This window comes from Larus michahellis, chromosome 3 (assembly GCF_964199755.1).
Source record: "Larus michahellis chromosome 3, bLarMic1.1, whole genome shotgun sequence".
In the NCBI taxonomy this organism is placed as follows: domain Eukaryota; kingdom Metazoa; phylum Chordata; class Aves; order Charadriiformes; family Laridae; genus Larus; species Larus michahellis.
Window position 1 is genome coordinate 7,785,877 of NC_133898.1, and position 19,410 is coordinate 7,805,286.

Below are 19,410 nucleotides of genomic sequence, written 5' to 3' on the forward strand. Positions count from 1 at the left end.
TTTCCGCACCAGATCCTATTATTACAACGCTCCTTTCCCTGTCATTTTTCGGTAGCAGCTCTCCATGACCCTCTCCTGTCCCTCCTCTAAGGGGCTGTGATTTCTGCTTCCCCCTTCCCTCCCTGGTTGTAGCAGAGGTCCCTCTCTAACCCGGCCGCTGCTCGGCACCACCGCTTTCCTGCTGTGCGTTTTGCAGGCACTTCGCGCTGGGAGGACATTTCCAGCCCATCGAAGGCAGAGCCGAGCCTTTACTATCAGAAACCCTCCCTTTTTTTTTTTTCCCTTTTTTCACATTCACATGCCTGTCCACAAACGCTGCCTGCCCACCGCCACGCGGAGTCTCTCGGAGATTTCCACCGGCGAAGCGCCAGGGAGCAAGCCTTTCCCCTTGCCATCTCCGTGTGATTTACGGTCCGTCCCTTCCTCGCTTGGCCTTCTCTGAAAGGTGAGCCCATCTCGCCAGGGGCTTGCTGCTCCCCTGGGAGGGTTACGGGATGCGGCTGCAGGGCTGCGGCCGCCGTCTCTGCCGCAGTCCCCCTGCAGAGCACCCGGGGACACTGGCTGGCAGGGGACGGTACCTACCCCTTACGAAGGAGGAGGTGTTTCCTCCGCAGGCAGGACGGAACGGGCATGGCTGTCACCAGAGCGGAAACTGAAATGGGTTTAAACGCGGCATTACAGCCACCTTTTAACAAGGAAAAGCCCCGGCTGGCGAGGTGGCCGGGCGCGGATGCGGGCAGCGCTGCGAGGCGGTGGAGCAGCGGGGTATCGCCTGGCACCCGGCGCCATGATGGATGGGGTGTCACAGCTTCGGCTGCCCCCTTGACCCCATCCTGAATGAGAGCTGGGCTGGTTTCTTCTTCCCTTTGTAGTCTTTACAGCGTTCCCTTTCAGTAGGTAATTGCATTCAGTAGCAGAAATGGAATTATTAGTGGAATAAAGTGTGTTCGATTTTGCCGTGATGGGAAGCACTGCGTCAGGACACGGCCTCGGAGGAGAGGTTCCGCTGATTTACTCATTTTAGCTCCTGGTATTTTTTGCAGGATTTCATGGGATTCAGGATGGGAACGGGTTGACATTGTACTGCAACACTAACCCCAAAAAGCTTTCAAAAATTCTTAGCAAGCACCCTGAGCCCCTGAGTTTTCGTTTTAAAATTTCACTGCGGGATTTACTTTTGCCGATGTGTTAGGCTTAGGACGTGCTCAGAAATACCAGGCATGGGTGAAGCCTCCAGTAATTCATTAGTGTGGGTTCATCCGGCTTGAATTTCTAGACAAGGCTTTCCCCATCTCAGTAGTTAAAAGAAAATGGTGTGTTTACAGCCAAAGCAATAATTTATGTGTCCCTGCGTGCACAGATCTATAGGACGGGGCTCAATTGAGGTCCCCTCTCTCCACCAAACCATCTGAGCACTTTTCCGTCTTAATTAGTTTGGCAGACGTGATGTCCTTCACGAAATGCGTGGTGTCTCTGACCCCCCTTCTCTTTTATGGCTGACAGAGTAAGTGAAATTACGGCTCTAATCGCGGGGATGTTTTGCTTAAACAAAACCTGCGTCCTGGGGGCGGCTGTACGAGGCTGTGACGCGCTGGCTGGACGCTCCGGACGGCCGGCAGCTGCCGGCGTGCGAATCGCAGACGGAAGCAGATTCCAGCTTCACGTTTCCGAGGGGAATCTCTGAGCAGCCCCTCCGGGAAGGCTTTTCCTCTTCCCTGCGAATCCTCACGCGGCACGAGAAGACGGGGATGCCCGGCTCACGCCTGAGGTGGGAAAGCGCTGATGGAATATTGCGCTCGGAGGCTTTTCTCCCCGCACCGAGGCGGCTCCAGCCAGAACCTCCTCCTCTCCTCCTCGCTGTGCGGCAGCCTACAGTGATAAATTGATGCTGCGGCAGATTTTTTTTTTCGTTCTTTCTTTCTTTCTTTCTTTTTTTTTTTTTTTTTTTTTTTTGCAGTCTTAGCATAAAACGGTCAAATGATGTTCCACCGCAGAATTCAATTTCACAGTTCAGTTGGGTCCTTGATTACACTGCCAAATTCAGATTAATGTGCATTTAACTAACATGGATCAGGGACTCCTGGCCGGCAGCCAGCGGTAATAGTAGCGACCGGGAGCTGTGTCGAGTTTGCTGCTCTGTCCACCCCTGTGCACCGCCACCGAAATTGATTGATTAAATTAATTCATGGCCATAATTATTTGTAATTGTGCTACATCATGAGCCTGTGTCAAACCACCCCCCTGCCCCGAGATGCTCCACGTGTCGACAGGAGACACATATGTTGTATCGTAAATGTGGAGATCATCTTTTCCAAGAGAAAAAAAAAAAGTCTTTTTTTGTTCTGGGTGCAGGTTTTTTGTCTTTCATCCTTTTTTTTTTTTAGTTTGGATAGAAGCAAGCTATTGTGTTTGCGAGCGTGAAGTACTTGTTTGCTTTCAGTGTAAGAAGCCTAGAAAAGCTTGGAAAATAAAAAGAAAGAAAGGAACCTGCAAATGAAGAAGGTCTCCCATTGGGATAATTTCTACCACGTTTGTCTCTGATTTCAGATGAAAATTAGCGGTTTCGTGACACTGCAGTTAAGTAGTGTGTCACTCTGGAAAACGATTTAAGAAATGGTGAGTTGAGCTGGGCTCCTCGTCATACTCGTGTGCGCAGTCACTCAAAGAGCAGGCAGTAGCAGGGCAAGGCAGGGGGTGATGGGGATCTCAGGGGACCACCGCCTCCGCGAGGGGAGGTCGGGGCATCCCTGAATTGCTGGAGAAAAGCCTAAGAAAAGACTAAGCTGAGTCTCAAAACCCAGGAACCGGTATTTGAAAGCAAAAGCACAAACGGGAATTTGCCAAAGGGCTTCTGGTTGTGAAAGCGACGAAATATTAGGGGAAATGGGCCGGAGAGCCTGCAGGGCACTGCAGATACAGAGCAAATACACTTTTTGAAGCCTACGCTTTCATTAAACAAAGATTATTGTATCTACAAACAGGTACCTGGGCAGAAAAATGGACCTGAGATGCACAAAAGATCTCGTGGTCTTCCCTGGCCTCATTTCAGGGCTGATGAGAGCGCAGCAACTAACGGTCTGAAAATGCCTTTTCAGGTACAGGGCAGCAAAACCACGTTGAGAAGAAGGGGTATGTGCGGGAGCACGTCGTGCCGGCACCCGCCGAGGATGCCGACAGAGAACCGAGCAGAGGGGCAGGCAGCAAGCTGCCCGTTCACCCGCCTTCTCTCCTCTGCTTTTTGCCTTGCAGGTGGATTACGATCGAGCACAGCTGGTCGTTAGCCCACCGCTCTCCGGATCGGACACCTACCCCAGGGGCCCAATAAAGCTACCTCAAAGTCAGAGCAAAGTCAGCTATTCCAGCAGCAGCTACCAGTACCCTCTGGTCTACCACAAAGCGTCCCACTATCACCAGCCGTCTCTCCAGCCCAGCTCTCCTTATATTTCCACCGCCTCCTACCCCAGCTCCCCGAGTATCACGTCAAGTGCTTATCCGCCACCCAGCTGGGGATCCTCCTCAGACCAGCAGCCCTCCAGGGTGTCCCACGAACAGTTCAGAGCTGCCCTGCAGCTTGTGGTCAGCCCCGGCGACCCCCGGGAGTACTTGGACAACTTCATCAAGATCGGGGAGGGCTCCACGGGGATTGTCTGCATCGCCACGGAGAAGCACACGGGAAAGCAAGTCGCCGTGAAGAAGATGGACCTCAGGAAACAACAGAGAAGGGAGCTGCTCTTCAATGAGGTACGTTGTTTTGGGTGGTGCCACGGGTTTTGCAGGACGGTAGGTTCAACGGGAGATGTGGCAACCTCAAGGGCCAAATTAATATCTTTCTAAAAGAGGTGGTGAGTCCCACGCGCGTCTGTGCTGTATAAGTATTATATGACCAGACCAGTTTCAAATGAGCGGGATCTCCTCCTGGCTTTAAACCTATACAATGCGGTGGGAAGTCAGAGTAAACAGCTAAGAAATCTGTCAGCTGGTCCATGCAGCGTCTCAGGTGCACAGGCATAGCCCGGCTGCCTTTTTCTGACCCTTTGCTGGTATAGTTTATTCTTCTGAAATGGAGCATCCAAACTAGCCTAACTATCCAAGGCGTGCGCACCCTATTCTGGTATATACGTGCTTTTTGTTTCCTCCCTCCTTCTTCTCCTAAGTCCCTTTGCTTTCTTGATGGTTACCTAGCAAAGAGCTTGACGGTCCCTTTTTCATGGAACCATCAGCGTTAATTCCCGCATCTCCTTCCCTGAGCAGCTGCAGCCAGTTCGGAGCCCACAGCTGCTTGTGGAAGATTGTTTTCCCCATGTGCGTTGTTTTAAATTGAAGAACACCGCTTCTCATTTGCCATTTTTCCACCCAGCTGTTTGGTGCCGCGAGTTCCTTCTGCAGCTCGAAGAGTTTCTTTCTCCTCCTGTTCTTCTAACTCCCTTAAAGAAGCTGGTGGTGTGTGTTCTCCGCTCCCTTTTTGAGATCACTTGTGAATATGCTGATCATCGCCAAAACCACTGCAGGTCCCCAGGGAAACCAACAGTGAGCACAAACCATTTGCTTCTGTCATTTGTTCCCTATATTTTAACTGTAAGAGGATCTTCCCTCAGCACATAACAGGCTGGTTTCTTTAAAGCCATTAAAAACTTTAGGGTTTTTAATTAAAATATCAGCTTTTAACAAATTTCACGCAGTTCTCCTTTGCACGGTCCGTGACTGCTGGGTATTTTGGTGTTGTTTTGCCCCTGCTGGGAGACAGCACTGAATGGCGTTGTGGTAGCTCTATCCGAGCATCTCCTGAACGGTAACATCTTGATCGGGTCCCACATGCTGTGCGGGACCAAGCTGCTTCCCTGACACGCTCCAGTCACTCGTGTCATCCGGAATTTTCTTTTCAGCGGGGCTGAAATTCCTCCGTCTATGATGAAGCCTTCCCTGGCTGTTGTTTTCTCTCCTGCTCGCCGTTCTGACGTCCCTCAGTGCCGGGGGGGGGTCACGGTGGCCACCGTGGCTGGGCTGCTGTTGCTGTGGTCCCAGTTCTGCACAGTCCCCTTTAGGTGTGGGCTTTGAGTTGTCTTAGGAGTGTCCCCTGGATTACCGGCGTTCTGTTAAAATTCTGTGCCAAGTACCGTTTGATGCGCGATGAAGAAGACTTTGATGGGTAGAGCGATTGATCAGGTCAAAAATAAAATAAATCTCTGTTGTACCGAAAGCAGCTGGCAATAAAAAAGCAATGAAATAAACAGTCCTGTTCCTGATGTCTGAAAAAAACCCAATTATCTACCACTTATGATTTAGGAACTAAAGAATCTTCCTTCTTCCTAATGCGTTTACGATGATGGTTATTTTTATGTAAAGAGATTGATTTTGTTTATGCGTTGGCATAAGGATTAGGGAGGATGTGATTCATAGCAGAACCTTTACTAAGCACAAAGAGAAAAGTACAGTGAAAAAGCAGGTCAAAACAAGTGTCAGGTAATGCTGCTTGTAGCGATTCACGTAGCGTCTTTTCCATCCTCGCAGGTTGTAATCATGAGAGATTACCATCACGAAAACGTGGTCGACATGTACAACAGTTACCTTGTTGGCGACGAGCTGTGGGTCGTGATGGAGTTTCTGGAGGGCGGCGCTTTGACAGATATAGTGACTCACACGAGGTGGGTTGGGCGTACGGCGCCGGCACCAGCAGCCTAAATCCAACAGCGTGAGCCGGGCAGTAAGGAGATGACGCGGATTTCCTTCATGGATCCCTCCGGACCGTGCCCTCCGGACCTCACCTCCTGCTGAGGCGAGCTGGGTGCCTCCTGGCTCTATATATGTGCTTTTACATAGCTATAGTTGTTGCTGCGTATTGGTATTTACATACAAAATGCATCTAGATAAACATTAAAATGCACACATGCATACAATATACATACATGGAAAAAATACATATATATATGTGTATACACATACGTATATATACACACACAGTTACACGCATCCTGTAGCATCCTCACTGCACCACCAGAAATAAACTCACTGCAGATGAATTCCCGTCAGTACGGGGAAGGGAAAAGAACTATCAGAAAGCGCCTGCTGGTAGAGGGGGATTTGCCAGCGCTTCAGGAGGTAATTTCGCAGTGACACAACTTTTATCCGTGGGTTCCTCAAATGGCAAAAAAAAAAAAAAATAGTCTTTTCCCCGGTTGGTGATGTGTGGTGGTGTTTTTGCTGTCGTAAGTACGTCAGTTGTAAAGGGTGATTTTTCTCCACAGTCGTAACCCATGTAACCGCGCTGTCAGAAATGTTAACTGCCAACCAAGCCGAAGACTTAATGGGAAGAGTATTTTTATATCAGAATATTTGTGCTTATGCTAGAGCCTGTTCCCATATTTCAGTTAATACCCTAACTTTAAACAAGGCTATTGGCACAAAAGCTGGAGTGGAGGGAACCACTTTTCTGAGAGGAGACCTGAGATTTTACAGCCCTCTTTACGTCTGCTCTTCACTCATCTTTTCCTGATAAGCCGGATAAAATGAGGTAGGGGGAAAAGAGGTCTGTATTTAATTTCTTCCTCTCGAATTAAAAAAAAATAATAATCCCACACCATTCTCATAGGGGAGTATTTAGGTGAGTGAGAAGAAAAGCAAGGAACAGTAAGTCAGAAGAGTTATCTTCTCTCATAGTTGAGTGATGCTCCTAGATCCTACCAAAAGCAGAATTGTAACACAGGTGTTTTATTTTTTAGTGTTGCCTTAGCTGATGTGCTGAAATAAATCACGATATTGCAAGTCGTTTGTTAACGCCTGCTCCCCAAAACATTAAAAGCTCAATCTTAGATATTTCTGACAGGAGTTTAACTGCAAACAGATGTTCCCAGGACACCACACCGCTTCTTAAGAGCTGTCATCTCTTTTTTTACTCAAAATAGTTTTTCCTTAATCTTCTGGGTTTTTTTGGTTTGTGGGTTTTTTTGTTTTTTTTTTTACATTGCACGACCTTCCCTCAAAGATTTTGCTAAAATACTGCAAATGGCACACAAAGCCGAAGCAGAAATGAATCTCCACGGGTATTCCTCTGCTGGGGACGTCCAGCGGTGGGGCGGCGGGGTCAGGGTGCGCCACCCATCCCGGCCATCGCACTGTGGCAGACCGCTTCTTCCAGAAGAGGTTTTGCACGCGTGCACAGAAATGAGGACTCTGCCTGTTTATTTTTCTACTGCCATACCCTGAATATTTTTTAAAGCAGGCACCAAAGCAAAGGAAGTGCTCTCGAAGAGCTATACACCCAGGGCCCGATGTTTTGTGTGCGCAATTAAGAGTGGTTTTTTCCTCATATTTATTCCATGCCTGTTTGCACCCCGGTAGTGATTTACCCTCCTTGGCCAGCATGAGTTTACTGTAAATAAGGTGTTTCTGTTATTTCGCAGAGGGAAGGAGGCTCACGCTAGCAGGCCACATCACATACTGCACTCGGCTTTTTTAGTGCCGCAGGGAGACTCACCCAGCCCTCGTTGCAGGGTTGTTCCTCACCCCTCAGCTCCCCGTTTTCCACAGAAACGGGACCAGAGGGTGCTCCCACAGAGCCCGTGCCTACGAGATCTGGCTGGCTCCGTACTGGCATGAAGGGGGACTGCCGCCTCTTCCCTCCAGCTGCCCTCTCCCGCCGTCTTCATTAACGCTCAGCTCGTTTTTTTCCACCTTGCTGTTCCAGGATGAACGAGGAGCAGATAGCGACCGTCTGCCTGTCCGTCCTGCGAGCCCTGTCCTACCTGCACAACCAAGGCGTCATCCACCGCGACATCAAAAGCGACTCCATCCTTCTCACGAGCGACGGGAGGGTGAGCGCCCCACGTTTCCCCTGACGCCTCTTGGGGCTGGCGTGAAAATGGCCGTGCACGGTCAAAGTGACACCAACAGTTAAAAAAATAAGCCAGGCGTGTGAAAGCAAGGGCTACAACCTGTGAATAACTTGTGAGAGCGCTGAATCAGCACAACACGGGCCTGGCCAGTGATTGACATCTGCGCTGCAGGGGGGAATCGGAGCCGTCAGACGGCAGTGGCAGAAGGAACTCTGCCACGTGGGTGATGCTGAGGTGGTGGGAGACCTTCTTTTCTGCTGCACCACTCCTACTCTGATGCCTCTCAAAAATGTTTTCTTTTTTCTACATCTAGTTAGCAAGTTTTTGTACATCTGCTCTGTTTTCCCAAGCTAGTTAGGAGGCTAACATCAGTCTGTACGAATTGGGAATATTCTGCATTGCTGCTGAAACGCTCCCCTGCTGGTGAGAGTAGCTTTTGCCATAGGTACGCTTATAAGATGCTTGATAATACCTGTCCCACGCTGCCGCTGGCTTGGCTGGGATGCAGCTGGCAGTGAATTGGTCGCTCTCTGCGAGGAGGGAGAGGGAATGCTGCCCATGGCCTGCTCAGTCAGCAAAAGAAAGCTTGCACGCAAAAGGAGTATTGCATCGGCAGCGTTTGGTCCCAAAGGAGTTGCTGTTCCCTTACAAGGAGAGAGGTGGGCTTGCGCCGTCGTAGTTCTGGGCATCCACAGCAGCAAAACAGGAGGCACCTAAAACTTGGGGCACCCAAAGGCTTAGGCAGGGGGAAGCCAGTCTCTCATAGGACCCTAATTTCTGCTTGAGCGAGGCGCTAGTTTGCATCTCACCTTGCGTCCCGGTTGAGATAATTTGAGTAAAACCCAGTTGCAGGCGTGGCCAGCGAGTCCCATGAGCAGGGTTTAAGGGTTACTCACACACCTCTCTCAAGCAAGACTTTTGGGCTGAGCCCAAGAGCGCCCGGTCGGTCTGGAACCAAACCGAGATCTTCTCCTTCAGAAGGTGAAACTCGTGGCTTCCCAGGCCTGGTCTGATGCCCTAATCAAAGGCTGGCCTTCATAATTTGATTCCCACTTCGCCAAGGGAGAGGGATTTTCTTCCTGCAGCGGTCACAGGCTGCTCCTGTAAATCCTGTCGGGGGGAAGAAAATTCCACGTGTGTAGGAGTTTTTCAGTTGCAGTTTCAATCTGTGTTGCTGAAATAGCATCTGATCTGCTCCCGGGATCTGCATACAGTGCCTCATTATACTCATTACTCCAGTACTTATTATCTGCATTGCAGATTTCTTCATGGCTGTGTTGTGCAATTATCTTTTTTTAGAAAATTGTCTTCTTTTATGTACTCGAATGAGCAATAGATATGCAAAACCTCTTGTGCTCCTACAAAAGAAGATTGGGCTCTGCTTCCAAAATATGCATTATTTCTTCCATTCTTCATCCTGTAAACTGAAAAATACATTTACTACGGAGAACTTGGCTATTATTGGCTTTGTTTTAGAAATGCCAACAATCATTTTGTAATTCTGTTAAAAATAATGCCCTTAGTTTTAAAAAAAGTAACGTCTGTACTGAATCCAAAAGAAAACAAATCAGTGCTGATAATACAATGCTGGTCTACACAATGCAGGGATTTATGAAACTTCCCACTTCGGTTGTCCTGGGGCTGTTTGGGCTCATTTCGTATCCCCAGGCACCGAGTTCGTGATCGGATACGTGGCTTATGGACCTTGGACATGGGTCACCGTTGCCCTGTGTGGTGTGTAGCTGGCGGTGAAGGGGTCTTAATATCCAGGAAACCCCTTACGATGGCTTCCAGGCCTCCAAATAAATACCGGGGAAAAAAACCCAACCAAGCAAACAAAGAGCTTTAGCCTTAAGGAAGAAGCTGTTTCTGGAAGAGGGTGATGATGCCACCGACGCTCAGACCGGCTTGTTTTGGCTGGGGGGGTTGGAGGAGTTTTCACCTTGGCGTTGTACAGCAACGGGGAGGGGGAGGCGATAATTTTCCCTGATTCTTGTTGAAAAAAAAAAAAAAAAAACAACAAAAAAAACTGGCATAAAAGTAGGAGCAGGCACATGATGCAGCAAGAGCTGCTCTCCGGAGTGCTTGTGTATCCCGTTATTTCTATTTCAGGTCACTGCCACAGCTACTCAAGGACAGGACTGTCTCTAATTCCCGAGTTCCCAGCCGAAGGGGGCAGGTGCCCCTTATCTCTTGCAGCCGTTTTGGAAGAGTCTTCCCTGCCTTCCCCAAATTGGCTCCCTTACTACATAAAAGAGGCACTTTCTTTAGCCTTTTAGTCCACAGTGTGAGGTCCTGGTCTTGAAAAATCATGCGTTGGTGGGGGATATTGCCTCCTGTGAGTGTTAGACCCATGGTAACAGAAACCGGGGTGAGTGACACTTGTTTCATCTGTTTTTTTTGGCAAACTCACAGATTGTATTCCCGATACAAACGATAGGAGCGGTGTGTATCACTTGCAATATAGATATATATACATTACTAAATATTAGTATACGTACATAGACCACAAAATGGGGTTTGTATATATGCAACAATAGATTCATTATAAAATACGGTTACTTCAGAATTTTTTGCTTCCCGTCTGTTTTTTAATATTCTAAGCGATTTATCACCTCCGCATCTTTTGCTGGTGGAGAGGCAGTGAGCTATGACAGGCCATCTTAGTAACGAGCGCCACTGCCACTCTCTCCTACTTCTTTTCCTTGCCTTGGTTTTAATTAGCCGCGCGTTCCCCAGGCCGTATTGCTTCCAAAATGGCCACGCTTCCGAAATCGCGCTGCCATCCCATGCCGGGCAAACGCTGCAGCTCTGTCCCTGTCCCTGTCGCCCCCACCCCGGCGGCCGCAGCTGGGGATGTGTCTCTCGGAGGCACATGTCTCTCGGAGGAATTTGCCTTGTTATTCAAGAGGGGCTTTCTCTTTTTCTTGACTTTTCAGATAAAATTGTCCGACTTTGGGTTCTGCGCCCAAGTGTCGAAGGAGGTGCCCAGGAGGAAGTCTCTGGTGGGGACGCCGTACTGGATGGCGCCGGAGGTGATATCCCGCCTGCCCTACGGCACCGAGGTGAGCACGGTGGGGCATGGCGCGCCCCCCCGACCCCGACCCGCAGTGGCTCCTTTCCCTCTGGGGTGCCTTGGTCGACCCCCCCCGAGCCCTGTGAGGAACGCACGGCTCGGATGCGTTTACACGCATGCGCTAAAGAGCTCGTTTGCCCCAGAGTGCGACATCATGCCTTGTTTTAAAGTACTTCTCTAAGATGAAGTTGTTAAATGACAGCTCCGTTTAGCACACGGAATTCAATGCCTTTACATATTTTAGCTTAGGGTGCTGTATCAAAGGAAATTGGCATCATTTTCATATCATGAAAGACCCTTTGATGATCTTTAATATCGAGCCTGCAAGCCGGAGCTGCAGTTAGAGGTGTCTACGCCTGCAGACACCAAACCAGCAGCTGAACGGCGTGCCGGGTCATGTCGGCATTTGCACAGACCCGCGGGCAGAGATCCTCTCTGCTTCCATCCGGCTAAAGCCTGAGATCCCGAGTGCGGCGAAGGCACGGCCATGGTCCTCCAGGGTCCCAAACACCGGAGCCGGCTGGGTGGCCGCCCTCCCTGTCTCTGCAGCATTCCTCGCAGGCAATTTCTCATTAGTGGAGGGGGGGGTGGAAGGGGTGGTGGAAAAAAGGCGGGAACTATTTTAAGCCCTGCCAAATGGTCTGAAAAAGCAGCGATTGACAAGTTTTTATTGGAGCTCTTCAGATGAGACCAGCAAGAGCCTGTGGGTGGGGAGCCGGCGGCTCTGCAGTGCCGGTACCCCATCCATTAGGAAGTGAGTCACGGCACCTCTGCAGTGCCAGCCTGGGAAGAGCAGGTCCCCTCTCCGCGCTCAGCCCCGGCAGGGACTCGCGCCTCCCCAGCCGGAGGCACGGCTGAGGCTTCTCTGCGTGGCGAGGAGAGGCGGCTTCTGCTTCATAGCGCCCGTAGTGACAGCTGCAGAGAGAAATCCCACAAGACAGCTACAGAGATATAGAGAGATATATATTTACACACAGATACGCATATATGCATACATACATACATACACAGAGAGAGAGGGAAATGAGCCAAGGCCTGAGACGGGAGATGCTGCATCTTCGCGTGGCGCAGCAGGGACCCATCGCCCGCCCCGCAGCGAGAGCACCCTGCAGGCACCGGCGCTCACCCGGACGCGCGGCGTGGTAGGAGACATTCCAGAGATAATAGCATCAGCTATTATTAGCCCGTTAATGACACTGAAGGGATTATAAAGCGGCTGAACTTATGTCTACATTAGGTTTCCCACCAGAAGGGAAAAGGAGAGAGAGAGGGGGGGAGAGAGAGAGACACACACACACACACAGAAAGAGGATTTAAGCTGAAGGATAGTGTTGGCACAAGCGCAAAAGCAGTATGAGCTGGCATTGGCTGTATTTGGGCTGGCAAATGACAGGAATTACAGTTGTCAGAGGATTAGGATTCTGAAGCAGGCCAGGACTGAAAAAAAAAAAGGTTTGGGTTTTTTTTTTTTTTTTGAGCTGGAGCTGAGTAACTTCCCCAGGGGATTATATCCCGTGTTACCTGTGATGGCTGGAAACAGGCCCAGGTGTAGTAAGTGCTTGTGTTTGCCTTGCGGGCTCAAACGGAGTTCCTGTAGGCTTTAATATTCAGGGGAAATAGAGTAACTGATTTCACAGCAGCCGAATTGCACTCTGCCCCCCACCTCCCGACCCCATTTGCTGCACGACCTGGGGTAAATGCTCACTGGGTGCACATGAGCACAGCTGGAGTGCAGCACAGCTGGAGTGCAGCACAGCTGGAGTGCAGAGCAGTCGGGTGCGTCCAGCCTCTCAAAGGCGCCTCCCTCAGCAGCGCTGCCAGTGGCTGTCGCCTAAACCGGCTGCAGACCCGGGTTTGTACGTAATTTCTCAGGTCTTTCTTCAACGCGCGTACTGCTCGGAAGAAAAACCTGGTGTTGGCTGGTTAAAAAAGAAAGCTTGATGGTGATGGCTCACCAGACTGTTGGCTTAGGCTGGACGCAGACACCAGGTACAACAGCGTGAGGCTTGCAGGAACCCCAGCGTTGAGCCCGTCACCCCCTCTCGGCACTGCCAGCGGTGTTCATGAGGGGACTGTGTGTTACAGGTGGACATCTGGTCCCTGGGCATCATGGTGATCGAGATGATAGACGGCGAACCTCCCTACTTCAATGAGCCACCGCTGCAGGCCATGCGCCGAATCCGGGATAACTTACCGCCCCGGGTGAAGGACATGCACAAGGTCAGACTTCCAATAGGTGGTGAGGGTCTTGCACGTACAAAGGTGTAATCAAACCGCAGCCACACGCTTGCATGCCCAAGAGATACGGTGCACCTTTAGGTACCACCATCAGCCTTAGGTACCACCTTAAGCCTTCACCTTAGGTACCACCTGGTCCTACCCAGGACTCGTGTGGGGAGGACGGGAGACCAAAGCCGTTAGTGAACCGGAGCCTTTTTTGTGCCCAGCCCTGGCTTTGCTTTTCCTTTTGCTCCCTGCACTTCCCACCTTGCCCAGAGTAAGTCGGCACATGAGCCCGGCTGCGTATGGGTTGGTACCTCCATGCCCAGTGCCAAAGTGTTTGGGTACCTTTGGGTACCTCCTGTGTGGGGTGTGCTTCTAGACCTCAGACCCGAGGCCTGGGTTACTGCTTTTCTCGCCCACCGCAAGCAAAGCTGTGCGTGGTGTGCTCCTCTGCACCCCGCCGATAGCCCAGTGCTGTCGATAAGAACGGCACATGAAAGACACGCGGCCCTTCAGCTCAGCACATCTGTTGCCACAGGAAAGCTCAGCATGGCCCTTGTCTTCCCAAGAAAAGCAGAGGCACAGACCCAGCATGGGCTGGAAATGGGCGTCCTTGTCCGCCCCTAACGCCAGTGCGATGTTGCAGGTCTCCTCGGTCCTCCGGGGCTTCTTGGACTCCATGCTGGTGCGGGAGCCCTCGCAGAGAGCCACGGCCCAGGAACTGCTGCGACACCCGTTCCTCAAACTGGCTGGGCCCCCTTCTTGCATCGTGCCCCTCATGAGGCAGCACAGGCACCGCTGAAGCCGGAGACTTTTCGGGAGGAGGTCGGTGCAGAGTCCGGATAATGGCCACGCAGGAATCCCGGCGGATGTGTGGGAACCGCCGGCAGGGAAGAGAGAAGCCGCGGTAAATAAAAAACCAAGGATGCTGCGAGGGACCGGGGAGCGATCCTGGCCACCAGCTGGGTGGCCACGCTCCGCCGTGGACCGTCGCTCCCCCGCGCTGGCGTCTTCTGGGCCATCCCGGCAGAAGGCACCAAACGCAAACAAGGTTGGAAAGTTAATTCCTAGAGGATAGCACAACCAGAGCGAGACACCAGAGTTTTACTGCAGGCTACGGCACTTCTATTTCAGAAGAACACTTTTCTGACGGAAAAAAAGAAAAAAGCACTTTTTATCTCGGTCATAGCAGCGCAATGTATTTTGAAACGAATTTGTAATTTTCTGTACAGTACATTTTGATAATTTGCAGTACTTTGTCACGTAACTGTTGTGTTAGTTGAAGTAATAAGTGTGACTTAGCAAGAATTTGAGAAAATAAAGTTTCCTACTTTTTTAACCCTTTCGAAAACAGGGAGAAAAAAAAAACAAAACAACAAAACACAACAAACCTTTAGGAAGTTAGAAAGTTTTGCAGCTTTTCCGTTGGGGTGAGGAGAGTCGTGGCAGCCTCAAGAGTGATACGAGCCAGCGCTGCCAGCGGCGCGGTGGCCATCGGAGCTGCCGCTGCTGAATGTTAGTGGTCGCCAGGGTCTCCCTCATCTCCCCCCCTTCTCCCGCGGTGGGAGCCAACGCAGCCGCCCAACCTTGGCTCAAGGGCCACCTTCTCGCGCTGCGGCCGTCCCTTTGTTTTTACGCCACCACAAGCGCAGTTTTCTTCTCACAAAAAAAAAAAAAAAATATATATATATATATCTCCGTTATTTCTGTCCTGCTCTGGAAGCAGGAAGGGAGGGCAGGGTCCTGCCGGCCTCCCACGCTCAGCCCGGGCGTCGTGATGCGTTACGAGATGTTTGCCACATAGGAGAAGTCGTGCTGCTGTCTTAGACCTTTTTGAATGTTGATGCAACAGTTGACTACTACGGTACAATTTTGTGTTGTTTGTTGGATGACTTTGCATGTTAACTGTAGGCCTAAATAGATTTGCCTTTGAGATTTTTAGAAGTGCTTCGTAATTATTTCAATGATAAATGAATTTTATTTATTAATGATTAGTTCTTTTTAATTATGTAAAATAAGAAAGCCATGTTTTTCAAGGTTTGGTTGGGTTTTTTTTTCTTACGGACCTCATTTTACAGTATCATTAAGAAATACAAAGCCAATTTTGGAAAAACACAGTTAGTTTCTTTCTTATGGAGTTTCATAGCGAATAAATTAATTGTTATTTATTGTAGTAAATTATAACCAAACGTCTAATCCTTCGGGAGCTGTTTCTTAAAGCTCTTCCTCCAGGACAAAAGAGTTGCCAATAGTAAAGAAGCTCCTTTAATACTGCTCTTGAAAAGTTAAAGGATATTTGAAGGGAGAGAAACAATTTAAAAAAACAAAAACAAAAACAAAAAAACAGAGGAGATGATAAATATGAACCGGGACATTAAATAAATGTTCTTACATCTGTGTGTCTTACCCCTCCGCCGCTTTCCCATCTTAACCCTGTTTGCACGTTTGAAGAAGACGCTTAAGAAAACGTGTTGGGCTCCCGCCGCCCCCGCAGCAAAACCCGCCCCCGGCACCCACCCGCCGAGAGGCGGCAGCACCCACCGCCGGTTGTAGTCGAGACAACTCAGGAAAAGAGGCTGCACCCCAAACGGCAACGGCGCACAGGCCACACGGTATTGCTAGCCACGGAAGTAAACATTTTTTAAACATCTGTGAATAAAAAAAAAGGGGTTGGGGTTGGTGGGTTTGGGTTTGTTGTTTTTTTTTTTTCTTCAATGTTCAGCACATTTTAGGCTGTGCAAGTGAAGAATTTTCTGCAACTTTCTTAGATACTTTAAACAGTATTCATCAGGTTTACTGAAAGTTTTGTCGATTTCAAAAAGTTGTTTGTTTGGTGGTTTGGTTTTTTGTTTGGTTTTTTTTTTTTTTTTTTTGTGAACACCAACTGCTGGTGAGACAAATGCACATGCAAGTTAAATAAATGAATTGATAAACGCTTTAATTTTCGGTGTGGTGGGTTTTCCCCCCTCTCCCCCTACCCCCTTCACCCCCCCCCCATGCCTTGTTTCTATTTTCTAAACTTGACTCAGTCACACAGTACTGGACTAAGCTAGTAACAAGAAAAAAAAAAGTTGTTCCTTGAGTATACGTGAGATAGATCGAAAGATATAGATATAGATGATATAGATATAGATATAGCTATAGATGAGACAGACAGATATACATACATAGGTAACTATATGAAGAGCAAAATGATGCTGTCCAGCTCTAATTTTCCAAAGTAAGAAGGTAAGGAGTAAGACTTCACAAAAGAAAAAAACCTCAGCGTCACTAAATGGTTCTCCTGGTTGATGGCCCCGTCGCTGCATAAACAGCTGTGATGAGGAACTACAGGATATGAGTAAGAATTACTGAGATTCTGACTGCGCCTCTACCCCGAATTAAGAAAAATAGACGTAACAGTTGGGCCAAGGACATTGGCCTTAACGAACAAGGACCAGCAGGTTGGATGAGACATGCGAGCCCCCACGTAACTGGGGAAAAAAGAAAAAAAAAAAAACCACACCCCAACAAACTTTAATTTTCTGTAAAGAGGGACGTGCAAAGGTTTCGGGTGCGCAGTGCAATGGGGTGCGGCACAACCAGGCAGCCTGCAAGCTAAAGACAGCACCAAAAAAACCACCAAACCCAAAGTGAGGGGAAGAAATTATTCAAATCTGTATCATCAGCCTTTGCAACAACTTGGGAGATGCTATTTTCTTTCTCCCTGGGACCTTCCCCCCCCCACCTCATCCCAAAGAGGCCCGTCCTGATGGGCCCCGGAGCACCCCCCTGTGTCACCCACCAGCCTCCCCTCGGCTCCTTGCACAGAAAAAAAAAAAAAAAAAAAAAAAAAAAGAAACTTCCCCGCCTCAGAAATCACCAGTGTGGTTTGTCAGGCTGAAGCAAACGATGTCCTTAAGAGAAGCATGAGCGAAATAACTAACCATTTTGGTCGCCGGCAGGGCGGTTAGCCATGCCGACACCCTGCTGCGGTCACACAGTACTCCAGCAAGCCCATACCTGTTGAAATATTTCTGCCTTCCTTTCCCTGCCCCTAAATAATCCCTTTTTTTTTTGGTTTTGTTTTTTTCTTTTTTTTTTTTGCCTTACACGTCCTTAATTTTTGGCTCCTATCCAGTCAGCTCTCCTGCCTACTGAAGCCATTCCAGGCTCCCCAGTAGCGTCACCAGTCAGCTAATGAGGCTACAGTATTATTTGCTCTCTTAAGCGGCTTCAAGTCCTATAAAGGAAGTTTTTGTTATTACTTTGGGTTGCTGACATCAGCAAATGTTTCAAAATGCATTAGCCATCACCCAAAAGAAAGCTTAGTTTTGGCTGTTTGACTCACAGCACTTCAAATAAAGCCAGAGCCAGGTAAAAAAAGAAGGGAATAACCGTGGCCTGTTGCCTTGGGCTACGCCGTTGCCTGAGCCATGTTCCCCACCCTCACTGCAAAGCTGTTCCTGGGATAATACCCTGTGGAGGATCTTCTCAGGTCTTGTCTCCTGCAGCTCGGTGGCTCTCCTGGACCCTGTGGTGTCCACGCTGCAAAAGCCATTTCCTCTGTCACTATCTCCTTGCCCTTGTTCGGCCTCTCAGCGCAAAAAAAAAAAAAAAAACAAAACAAAAAAACCCCCAAACTCTTTAGTTTTAATTTTTTAGATACCAGATGTTGGGAGCATCCATTCACCCAGAAGACGTCTTCATCTGCCGCACCGGCTGGGGCCGAGCTCCGCGTGTGGCCAGTCACTCCGGTGCACTCATCCCTGCCTGTCACTAAGGCCCGATGACATCTTCTGCGGCCACCAGTTCTAAAAGTACTCACAAATGCTCAGCCTTTTAGTAGCAGAAGCCAGGACATTCACTGGCTGTGTAATTCCCCTCCTCGGCAACACGTCAATAATTTATAATTAAAGTTCTAAGCATAAGCACTTTGTACGTCGCTAACTGCTGCTTCAGTAAGCGCTGAATTATTACAGGGCCTTCTTACAGGTCTAAATTTCTTACCGTCACCCACCTTCTACCAGTGAGTTCATAAACAGCTATAAAGCAAAGTGGCCAAGTTTGCAGCCGGCTTGTGCTAAGCCAGCGATGAATGAAAGCTAAATATAAAATGCAATAACAATAAAAGTGTTGCTGTGGTTTGAAGGGAAGTTGGACAGCTTTTTTTTTTAACCTCTCTCATCAATAATTTTTCAAAACTAGGCTTGGAAAGCTTAAATTGGTGGGAAAATTCAGGTCAAATTCAGTAAATAATTGTTAGTCAAAGTATGGAAAGAACTGAAAGATTCAAAGGGCTTTCTTTCAACATCTTAAATCATTTTTTCTAGAGCCACGATACATCAGTCTAGGGCACAACGCAACCTGTGACTGAGCTGAAATTATTGGTTCCGTCTCCTTTCTTCCCAAAAAAGCAAGCAGGAAAACATTTCAGGACAGCAAGAAACCATTTTCTATCTTATTTCAGGAAGGCAAGAAATTAATTACCCAGCTCTGTTCCTGACAGCTTACAGACACTTCCAACCTGAAGGTGATGCTGAGCCCTAGCTACACAAAACATCTGATAGGGAAAGCAGCGCAACGTCTCAAGCTGCACGGGCACAGGGTTGAGGGCTTGCACAGGCAAAACAGAGCAACACGAGCTGCACCAGCTTTTGGGGGTTGTCCTCTCATCAGGTGGCCGATGCCACCACTTCAATGCGTTGGCCAGTGCTCAGGCAGTGGGATCAGTCAAGGATGGGTTCCTATGGGCGGTGATGACAATGTTCTCTTTGGGTGGCTCTGCTACGACTGCCCTAATTCACTGCAGGTTGAATTAAAATTAGTTTGCAAAGTCAACCATAAATTAGCATATTATTTTTTTTTCCATCTCAAACCTGTGTAGCTGTTTGAAAGAGTCTCCCCATTATGCCAGGTGGGTCTTGCTTGCTTTCTGCAAATGGGGAAGCAACACCAGGACCTGCAACGGCCTAAAACCCACCAGCGGGTTCACTTGGAGAAGACCCAACAAACTCCAACTGCTCCAAGGACCCGCCTGGCAATGACCAGCCAGCAGCTCCATCCACCAGCCACTGCCGCTCCTCGGGGTAACACCAGGGAACCTAATCCAAGCCAAAGGTTTTGTTGCCTTCAAACAGCTCCATATAACCCTGAACTATAACATCCGCGGGAGGATCAGAAAGGTTAAACGTAGCCCAACAAAGGCTGCAGGGGTGCAGAGCAGTGGGTTTCCCACCTCCTGCTCCAGTTTTGAGACGTATCCATCAATCCTTCTTGCCAGCTATGGATGATCCTCCTGCC

The 19,410-nt window shown here is 49.1% G+C and overlaps 1 protein-coding gene across 2 annotated transcripts in view; it reads left to right on the forward strand.

The window, feature by feature from the left end:
- PAK5 (p21 (RAC1) activated kinase 5) overlaps positions 1–16,069 on the forward strand; it is a 138,909-nt gene extending 122,840 nt beyond the window's left edge. For both annotated transcript variants that reach the window (XM_074578476.1, XM_074578475.1), the window contains exons 4-9: positions 3,250–3,741; positions 5,509–5,642; positions 7,682–7,808; positions 10,769–10,894; positions 12,991–13,125; positions 13,775–16,069. In XM_074578476.1, coding sequence (XP_074434577.1) covers positions 3,250–3,741; positions 5,509–5,642; positions 7,682–7,808; positions 10,769–10,894; positions 12,991–13,125; positions 13,775–13,930 — 1,170 coding nt within the window. In that variant the 3' untranslated portion in view covers positions 13,931–16,069. The remainder of the gene's footprint in view (positions 1–3,249; positions 3,742–5,508; positions 5,643–7,681; positions 7,809–10,768; positions 10,895–12,990; positions 13,126–13,774) is intronic.
- The last annotated feature ends 3,341 nt before the right edge of the window (positions 16,070–19,410 follow it).